Source organism: Centropristis striata, chromosome 2 (genome assembly GCF_030273125.1).
Source record: "Centropristis striata isolate RG_2023a ecotype Rhode Island chromosome 2, C.striata_1.0, whole genome shotgun sequence".
In the NCBI taxonomy this organism is placed as follows: domain Eukaryota; kingdom Metazoa; phylum Chordata; class Actinopteri; order Perciformes; family Serranidae; genus Centropristis; species Centropristis striata.
In genome coordinates this window covers 44841653-44852507 of record NC_081518.1, presented here as the reverse complement: position 1 = coordinate 44852507, position 10855 = coordinate 44841653, and the positions used below count along the sequence as shown (strand labels likewise).

General features: G+C 44.5%; 1 protein-coding gene across 2 annotated transcripts in view; it reads left to right on the top strand.

Moving 5' to 3' along the window:
* The first annotated feature begins 2510 nt into the window (after positions 1-2510).
* The window catches only part of LOC131986864 (protocadherin-9), a 245107-nt gene continuing 236762 nt past the window's right edge, over positions 2511-10855 (top strand). For both annotated transcript variants that reach the window (XM_059352012.1, XM_059352004.1), the window contains exons 1-2: positions 2511-3279; positions 3766-6906. In XM_059352012.1, coding sequence (XP_059207995.1) covers positions 3871-6906 — 3036 coding nt within the window. In that variant the 5' untranslated portion in view covers positions 2511-3279; positions 3766-3870. The remainder of the gene's footprint in view (positions 3280-3765; positions 6907-10855) is intronic.

The following is a 10855-nucleotide window of genomic DNA, read 5'->3' as shown; positions in this document are numbered from 1 at the left end:
CAGTAAGTTGACTGGCAGAAACATTAGCTGCAGCCAGTTCAAAACAGACTAAATAAGGAGATAACAAACCTGAGAGACAGGGTAAATTTGGAATTTAGAGCTGTAAAGTTGCTGCATTGGCTGGTTTTGGCCCCTTCTGGTGTCTGAGTCAAGGTCATATGACACATAATCACAGTAGAACCCAATAATAATAAAGATTTCTGAATGTGCTACCCTTTAAAGGGACAGTTGTCCAAATGAAAATCTGTTTTAAGTAGGAAAAGTGCAAGAAATAAAACCGTTCACACATAAAACTACTGACAGCACAATCTGTGGATTGTCTTAAGAAACCAAGTCATGATTTCTAGAAAAAGATATTGCTATTGAATTTTTCAAATGTATATTTCTGACGCTTTGAGACTCACAAGCAAACTCACCACATAGGCCCATTAAATTTGAAAGAAAGCACATCTCTACGGCCGATACCTCCAACACTTGTCAACTTGCATAATAACAACCTAGACGGATAAATAAACCTTCAGGTAAGAGAGAAAAATTGACTTTTTCATCTTGGAGTGATCCCTCCCTTTAAATAAGCCATAAAAAAAGAGTTTAGTAACCCTGGAGACAAAATGACCTTAATACATCTGTGGAGATTTGATAGATTCAGTGATCAATACCAGTGTCTTAACAATTACTAAACAAGATGTGGGGATTTCTGTCTTTCCAAGTGTACTCTCTGTCCAATCATCCCTGTGCTAACACACACACAGTGATTGGGATTATTGGACAGACACCTTGGAGACCTGGCAATGTTGGAAATATCTATTAAATTGAAACGCAATTCTTGTTTTGCAGCCACACACAGACACACTCAGTGAGAAAGTAAAAGCAAGAGCGATGAGTTCCTAATGACTCCAGCTGGCCAGCAGAGCAAGAAAGTGTTTCACTACTGTAGACAGTTATGTTGTCACTTTTCCCTCCACATCAGGGTGTCAGACTTTAAACTGAAGTGACACATCACTCCTTTAGCTGCTCTCCCCCAGCAAAGGACACTGACGGCTGCATCCAGAGGCAGAAAGGTCAGGCCATCAGGTTGCTAGTGCTAATGGACTGCTGACCAGGCAATAAGCAGCCTCTCAGGAGACGGCGGCGGCCTCGTTCTCACCTCAACACTGTGGCTTCCCCTTGTCGTTTGCATCACTTCCATCACCTATTGCCAACTGGGTCTGATTCTCACTTTTGCTGTCTCTTCATTCACACTTGGCCTCTAAAAGAGCCACTTATTGTGTCATTATCCGACTGTCACTTCTCACGCTTGTTGGAAAGCGTGTACAAGAAGTCCTCGTTCAGAAATGTGTAGTTAGTTGATTTCTGGAGCTGGAAAGCTGAACATCACAGTTCAGGCATTTGTGTAAAAGCACCTCAAGATGGCAGTGTTCACCATGGCAGCCTTTGAGCTCAACAGCTTGACTTTCTCAGCAGCAGCACGGGCAGAGAGCCGTGGATGAAATCGAGGGTTATCTACTGCATTGAAATTAAGTAATGATTGGATGGCAGTATGCATTAAAGCAGGGCTGGATCTGTATGGCTGACTCTGATTTCCACCTTATTAAATCTGCTGTTTTCTAGTTGCATTGTGCCACTTCTGAAATGTCATTTGGGGGGGTTAGTGGGCTCAGTTTCACAGTTCAGCCTCCTCTTGTTGCTTTGAAACTTGTCAAGTAAGATCATCTGCGGTTACGGGCAATTCCAGAGTCACATCACAGCTTCCTTCAGATCGTCACAGCTCCAGCACGAGGCAGTAAACTTAAAAAGAAATGCAGTTCACCCTTTACGCACAGAGCTCGCTGCTGCTCTGCTTTGATGAGTGGGATAACTGTCAAGGTTATTTCTTCCGGACAAATGCTGATGACTGGCTGCAGGGTGCCGAGTGGCGGACAGCGCGTGAATCTGCACCCCGTGCAAACACGCGTAGACAACGGCTCCTCTGTCTAGAGAGCAATTATTAGTGTCTCTTGCACAAGGCTGGTATTGTATATGATGTGTTTATTCCTGGCAAGTCATATGCATGGGAACCCGCTGCACTTCATGTGGCTTTTTTATGTCCACCTCAATTAGTGCAGCCTACCTGACAACAGCCTAACAGGTTGCGTTTGATGCGTCCCTTTAGAGCCAATGACTGCTATCTGCCTTTTATATAATCATTAACAGTGTGAAATCTAGAGGACAGTCACTCTTTTTTCTCCCCCTACATGATCAGCAGCAGCACTCGCAGCTTCATCATCCTGATCGTCGTCATCATCATCATCCCCCTCCAGCCTCGGGCTTTTTTGGTTAAGCGTCTCTGCAGCCTGCAGCATCTTCACGGAGCATCTCACCGCGGACAGCCCCTCCGGTCCCTGCGTCTGAGTGACGTGACTTTGGGCCAATCCGGTTGCAGCTCTGGCTGTCGACGCCAGTGAAAGAGAGGGGCGGTGTCCAATGACGAGGGTCGGCGAGGTAAGGGGGGTGGGGAGCGTCGGTGTGGTGTACTTCACCACCCCTCCTATGGGTTTACACAGAGTTAGTGCAAGATATTGTGCTCCGGGAGTGAGAGTGCAAGGATAAACGGCACATACGCGCTGCGCACCGCTGTCACACTGAACAGCCTCATATTCAGCTCGGCAATTCAATCTGGATCCACTCTGAGATTTCTTTCTTTTTTCTTTTTTTTTTTTTGTGCTTAATCTCTTTTTAACCTTGTGCATTTGTCGGCTGATTATTGATGGAGCTCCATGAACTTGAAACATGACGGGACACCAGCGTCTCCTCTTGCGTTCACCTCGTCGGCGCCTTCACCTTAACAGGTAGCCGGGAGGGAGGGGGACAAACACCGGGTTTCTCTTCTCGGGACCTGTACGGGAAATGAGCATTGATTTTTGGGACCGGTTCTAATGGAAGACACCACAAACCACTGAGCACCTGGCTGTGTCTGCTGAAGAGCGACGCTGATCACCGCAATCACTGCAGGTCGCACAATTAGATCCTGTCCATTCCTGAAGTTAAATGGGGGAAACGGAACTGCGACATATGCAGCCTCTGATTTATCCCAGTTTGTGCGACCAGCTGCTTTTACCCAAAACCTGTTCTTGAGTCTGATTACTCCTGCGGGGCGAATATTTTTTTTTCTCTTTCCTGGACGCAAAGCTTGATCTGACTGAGACGGATATCTTTACCCGAATAAGCTGCAGGCACACTGGAAGAGAAGACTATGAGCTGACACACTCCAGTTTTTCTCCTGCGCTGTAACGGATTTGGGTATGTACGATAAGAATAGGTCTCAGTTTCCCACTAAGAATTCAAAATCTGTCTGAGCTCATTTTGTAGGCTTCATTCATGCGTATTCATCGTTTAGGAGCCCCCACACAGCTAAAGCTCTTTAATTTTGTCAATTTAAGTGTAAAATTAATAAGAGTGTGTAATGTGTTGTGAAGTTTTGTGGCCATGAGGGGTAGGAGACGCCGGGAAAAATCTTAGTGACCATAAAATGTGGAGGATTTAGAAAAGGGAGCAACAGACATGAATGGCTGCCTAAATGGTTGCTGCAGTGTTTTTGTTGATTTTTTTTCTATGAATTTTTGATAAAGGCCCATGGGCAGATTTAATAGTGAATCATGTAAAAAAAAAAATGTCATGAGAGTGGAGAAAACAGCTAACTGTGAGGTGGGCTTTGTTTAATTACATTTAATTGCTGTGCATAGCAAAGTTCTTTGACTGAAGAGAAACTCTGTCATGTATTTGTAGGTTGGACGATTCCTGCCATCACATGCAAGGAGTCACTGGCTGTGACAGCGTTGCATAGAGAGAAACCTTTTGAGTTGAGGAGGCTGGAAACACATTTACGCTGCCATGGATCTAAAAGACTATTACCTGTTGGGCACCCTGCTTGCTTGCATATGGCTAGATCCTTCAATAGCTCAAGAGCTAATCTACCCCATCAGAGAGGAGTTGCAAGAAAATGTCCTCATTGGAAACATACCAAAGGACCTAAACATTTCCCACACAAATGCTGCCACCGGAGCAAGTGCTAATCTGGTGTACCGGCTCGTCTCCAAAGCAGGAGATAACCCACTCGTCCGTGTTTTGAGCAGCACAGGCGAGATTTTCACAACATCAAACCGAATCGACAGGGAGAAGTTGTGCCCCGGCCCCTCGTTTGAGGACAGTGAGTGCTCCTTTGAAATCGAAGTGGTCATCCTCCCTAATGACTATTTCAGGCTGATTAAGATCAAAATAATTGTGAAAGACACAAACGATAATGCCCCCATGTTCCCGTCCCCTGTGATCAACATCTCCATCCCCGAGAACACGCTCATTAACAGCAGATTTGCTATTCCTTCTGCCACTGACCCAGACACTGGCCCTAACAGTGTCCACAAATACGAGCTGATCAACGGGCAGAGTGCCTTCGGCTTAGACATAGTCGAGACGCCCGAGGGGGAGAAGTGGCCCCAGCTCATTGTGCAGCAGAATCTGGACAGAGAGCAGAAGGATACATATGTGATGAAGATCAAAGTGGAGGATGGTGGCAGTCCACAGAAATCCAGCACTGCCATTCTTCAAGTCACAGTCACGGATGTGAATGACAACAGACCAGTGTTTAAAGAGAGCCAGATAGACGTGCACATACCAGAGAATTCCCCCATCGGCACGTCTGTGGTGCAGCTCCAGGCCACAGATGCAGACATAGGAGCCAATGCAGAGATACGTTATGTGTTTGGGACTCAGGTGTCTCCTGTTACAAAAAGACTCTTTGCATTAAATACAACATCTGGCCTAATTACAGTGCAGAGGCTCCTGGACAGAGAGGAGACTGCTATTCATAAGCTGGCTGTTTTAGCCAGCGATGGCAGCTCCAGTCCTGCCAGAGCTACTGTTACCATAAATGTGACTGATGTTAATGACAATCCACCTAATATAGACCTGCGATACATAATCAGTCCCATTAATGGGACTGTTTTCCTCTCGGAGAAGGATCCCATCAATACCAAGATAGCTCTCATCACAGTGTCAGACAAAGACACTGACATCAACGGCAAGGTCATCTGTTTCATAGAGAAGGACGTGCCCTTCCACCTGAAGGCTGTGTATGACAACCAGTATCTGTTAGAGACGTCAGCGCTGCTCGACTACGAGGGGACCAAGGAATACAACTTTAAAATCGTAGCTTCTGACTCTGGAAAACCCAGCTTGAATCAGACTGCCTTGGTGAGAGTGAGGCTGGAGGATGAGAATGACAACCCTCCTATTTTTACTCAGCCAGTTATTGAGCTGGCTGTTATGGAGAACAACAAACGTGACCTGTTCCTGACGACTCTCAGCGCCACAGACGAGGACAGCGGGAAAAACGCAGAGATAGTTTATCAGCTCGGACCAAATGCATCATTCTTCGATCTCGACCGTAAAACAGGGGTCCTGACTGCATCCAGAGTGTTTGACCGGGAGGATCAGGATCGGTTTCTCTTTACTGTAACGGCGAGAGATAACGGGACTCCCCCTCTGCAGACGCAGGCAGCTGTTATTGTGACGGTGCTGGATGAGAACGATAACAACCCCAAGTTCACTCATAACCACTTTCAGTTTTTTGTGTCTGAGAATCTTCCTAAATACAGCACCGTGGGGGTGATAACTGTGACAGATTCAGATGCAGGAGAAAATGCTGCTGTTTCTCTTTCCATACTGAATGACAATGAGAACTTTATACTGGATCCTTACTCTGGGGTGATAAAATCTAATGTGTCATTTGATAGGGAGCAACAGAGCTCCTACACCTTTGATGTCAGGGCCGTGGACAGCGGCAGGCCTCCGTGCTCCTCGGCCGCCAAGGTGACCATCAATGTCATCGACGTGAACGACAACACCCCCATCGTCATCTACCCCCCCTCCAACACCTCCTTCAAGCTCGTCCCCCTCTCCTCCATCCCGGGGTCAGTGGTGGCGGAGGTGTTTGCTGTAGATGGAGATACAGGGATGAATGCAGAACTCAAATACACCATCGTGAGCGGGAACAACAAAGGTCTGTTCCGAATTGACCCCGTCACCGGGAATATTACCCTGGAGGAGAAACCAGCAGTGACTGACATCGGCCTACACAGACTAGTGGTCAACATCAGTGACCTGGGGTATCCCAAATCACTCCACACGCTGGTGCTGGTGTTTCTCTACGTCAATGACACTGTGGGCAACTCCACGCTCATCTATGACCTCATCCGCCGCACCATGGAGACACCGATTGACCGCAACATTGGTGAAAGCAGTGAAACGTATCAAAGTGGTGACTATTTAACCATAATGATAGCCTTTGTTACCGGCGCCTTAGTGGTGATTATTGTCATCTTCGTCACCGTCCTCCTGCGCTGCCGCCACGCTTCCAGGTTCAAAGCTGCACAGAGAAAAAAACAGGGAGCGGAGTGGATGTCACCCAACACAGAGAACAAGCAGAACAAGAAGAAAAAGCGCAAGAAAAGGAAATCCCCCAAAAGCTCCCTGCTCAACTTTGTTACCATCGAGGGGAACAAACCTGACGATCCGGCCCACGAGCCCATCAACGGAACCATCAGCCTGCCCACCGAGCTGGAGGAGCAAGGGATTGGACGCTTTGATTGGAATGCCACGCCCACCACCACCTTCAAACCCAGCAGCCCAGACCTGGCCCGGCACTACAAGTCCGCCTCGCCGCAGTCGGCCTTCCACCTCAAGGCCGACACGCCGGTCTCAGTGAAGAAGCATCACGTGATTCAGGAGCTCCCATTGGATAACACATTTGTTGGGGGCTGTGACACCCTTTCCAAGAGGTCCTCCACAAGCTCAGACCACTTCAGTGCCTCAGAGTGCAGCTCCCAAGGAGGGTTCAAGACGAAGGGGCCCATGCACACCAGACAGCAGGTAAAAGAGCACTTTTACTGGTCTATAAGTACTGCCTATAACTGCCCTGTTCCACAGTGCTAAAGTGCCAGTCTAGATTAGAGACTCACTCTAAGTTACTGTGAAGCAACAGAAAGAGTCCAGGAGACGTACTGCTTCACTAGTTCCACTATTTCTCAAACTTAAAAAAGAAAAAAAGAGAAAAAGTAACTCGAACACCTGCTAATTAATGGAGTTGATTACGGACTCAACAATCACACGCATAATTTTGGGGGAATAATTATAGACTGATGTTTTGTCATTAATATATATTTAATTCATATTTAACAAAATGCAAGTGGGTGAGTGATTGCCTTGCCTTATTTTGTCTATTCAGCACCCAGGTTAGATCACTGGTAAATTGTACCAACATAACATAAATTGTGACTCAATGTTCTCTGTGAAAGAAACATTTTTTTCTTGCCTGTCTACTCCGATTACTGTTTTCATCCGAGATAAATGCTGCACACATTCTTCCAAACAAATTAGCTGACTTTTCACCTCTCTCCTCATAAAACTCTTGAGTGTGTTCATGTTTTGTTTGTTCCTTTTTATTTGTTTTTGGTGTGTATTGTTATATCACAAAAGACTTTGTAACCTTTTCAACACCTGCAGCAATAACAACGGTCAATAATTAGTCTGCTAGCTGCGGTGGTATTGTGAATGTCACTGTAGGCTTTGCCACATCATCTAAGCTCGAATTAAATGCCTCCTCTCAAAGCACACTAGCGAACTGAGTGAAGCTTGTCTGGAACTTGATACACATCCAATTCAAAAAGGATTAGCCAATAATGAGCCTCAAATTTCAACGTAATCCATGCTGCTTTTTATCAAAGCCTTATTAATTTTTTCTGCTAATAAAGCACCACTACACAACACACAGTTGGAACACACGTGGACAAATACAGGGAGCAGCAGAGAAAGAGAAGAGGGAAGAGAGAGTGCAGAGGGAGAAAGGGAGCAGAGAGAGAGTGTTGTCAGTGGGTCAGGCTGACGGGTGGTGGTACTGAACCTGTAGGTGGCAGTGTTGCGCTGCACGGCTCAGCCTGGCGCAACGCCAACCTGCAGTGGACTTATAAATGCAAGGGAGGAGAAGAAAGGAGTGAAACCTATGTTGGTGTTCTTAGTGAAATACTCTTGCCTAATGATGTAGAGGCTGCACAGGGAAGATTGATAATGGCAGTTAGAGATGTGAGTGATAAGATCTATCCGGAAGAGAGAGTGGAATTACAGGCGTGACACTGTGCGACTCCTATCGATGCATACCTCCGGGTCACTGCATCTGGGGCTGCGTTTAATGTGTTTCTCTGCCAGAGGTAGCAGTCAAAAGAGGCATTCAGTTTGCCGTCATTTGCCCGGCGCCGTTGGTGTGTGTGTGTGTGGCTGCTGGTGTGTGTGAGAGAGAGAGAGAGGGACGAGACAAGGAGATGAAATGGGTGACGGTGGTGGTGGTGGTGGTGGTGGTGGGGGGAGAGGAGGACACATGAGATATGACACTATACTGTAAGCACAACTTCATTGATTCGCTCAGTCATCCCACAATGCCACACAAGATTTATTGGAATCAATAATTCTGACAAATGATTCAAAGAAGCACACAAACAGAGCCAATGTGTTCTATACAGCACGCTGATAATATAAATGATTTACTGTTGCAGGTACTTTGGCTCACACGCGTTCCTTTGAAATGTTCCGTACAATTAGATTGTTTTCTGTGAACTCGTGCGGAGCATAACTGTAATCCTTATGGCAGTGACCTCAGCTGCCTCAGATTAACCCTCCTTTCTCTCACTCCTTAATGACACAAAGCAGTTCAGCCAATCCAAACATTTTCATTCTATACGGTGCCATATTTTTTGAACTGGGGCATGAAACACTAATCACATCATATATTCATCTCATGTCATTTGCAAATTCATAATCAAAGCCTTTTTTATTGATTGATTTATGAAACTATATTATTTAGATCTAGACAAAACTCACTGCCATAAAAAGTCAAAGTTGAAGTGAGGTACCCTTCCCCTTTAGCACTATCTATGAAGTACTTAAATTAATATGCACTAATATATTTAACTGCACACAAGGGCACACTTTCTTATCTCCTTTTCTTTTATTATGAGAAGGAAAAGTCATTTGCTACCTGTCCACTATTTGCTAATATCTTTCTTTGGAGATTTGTAATGAACACTATCTGGTCGTTCCTCACTCATAATTATTCCAAAACATCTCACTGATAAGAATCCCACTTCAGATTTGAAGTTAAATGGCAGTTATTGATTGTGGTAAAGTGATTGCGCTGACACGTCTTAAAGGATAAATCAGGGTATGCTATCAGTGCCATTCCATATTTTGATTGTTTTAAACAATGCAACCATTTGTATTGACATGTGCATGTCATCTCTATTTCATGAGTATTGATAAGCAGACGCTCAATAGGGATATCAAATTCCTTTTTGAATCAGTCTGCATATTGAATAAAAACAGAGAGGGAGTGTAATTTTTTTTTAAAAAGCCAAAAAATACCAATTACTTTTAGAGTGAATCTTTAAACAGACAGGAAATCCAAAAGGTAATATCACAGGATTATCATATCATATTCCCTGCAGAGTAGAATCGCTTTGGAGGAAGATAAGAAATGCATTATTAAAAGATTTCTTATACAGTACATATAGATGATAAAAATATGTCAATATCTAAAGTTATTACTAGTTATTTCTGTTTGATGCGCTGCATTTGAAATGAGTTCAGTCGGGTGCTGAATTGTTCCACCAAATATAGCATCACACAGCTCTACTGTATGATACTATGATGAAGTTTAGCATTTCTGCTGTTGCCTTATGAGTTAGAAACCATCATCAATCACCCATTGTTGCCTGAAGATGACATGAAATAAGCAATTAAGTGAAAGAGGATGTTCAAGAGAAATAAACCTGTGAAGCTGAGGGAAATAGCTTTTAAAATTGCCGTTCTCTCTAAGAATTTTAAAAGCCATTTTGTTCCCGTTCTCAAAAGTCACGTCTATGTAACATCAGCATCAATCAATAAATTAGGAAGGAAACTGAAAGGAAATTGATAAACAATAAGGCGAGGGACAACGAGGTGCAGAATGGCAGCAAAGCGTGCAGTTTTCAGTGTCTTTCTCTCAGAATATAGAACATATGGAATAGAAACAGCAGACATCTACATCAGTGTCATAACAGACGAATGGAATCAGCTTTATAGACCCCAAACTCTGCTGATAGCAACAGAAGCAATCCTTGCCTTTCCTTTCTTTTCCCCCACTTATTATTTACCCTCCAGGGACCTACATTAGTGTAAACAACACTGAGGAAAAAAAGCATGAAAACACTGTCCTAGTTTCACAAGCAACACAAGCATCTAAGAAGCCCCAGTATAATCATAGCCGCTTCACCATCACTCTGACTTTCTTCCTTTCAGTCGTCTTACGGGGAGACATAGATGTGGTTCACCAGCATAACATGAGCCCACTGGCTACGTATTAACTATGTACTGTGCATCAGATCCCAAGGCTCATGTTATGGACACATTAACATGGTTTTACTGAGGGTGCAAGCAGTTACGGAGATGTTGTATGAAACGTGCTAAATCAATTCTAACCCATATTTTTAAGTTTAACCCCCTTCACCATTAACCTTAAATGAATCCAATGGTGAATGTGAATTTAAAGCTGTTTACTCTCTGCTGAGCTGTAGCGCTTATGTACATTTTTGCATAAACATGCGTCCTGTTTCCCCCTCACTTTGTTATGGAAATATACATTATATTGGAGGATGCACAAATATAAGCTTCATGTAGGGCTTTTAGTTGTGCAACCGTGTGGCCTGAACACCTCATGTGCAAAAAGGCCTAATTGCTGTGGGTTATTAGTGTGTTTCCTGCATGGCAGAAAAGATGCAAGCACTAAAAGGAA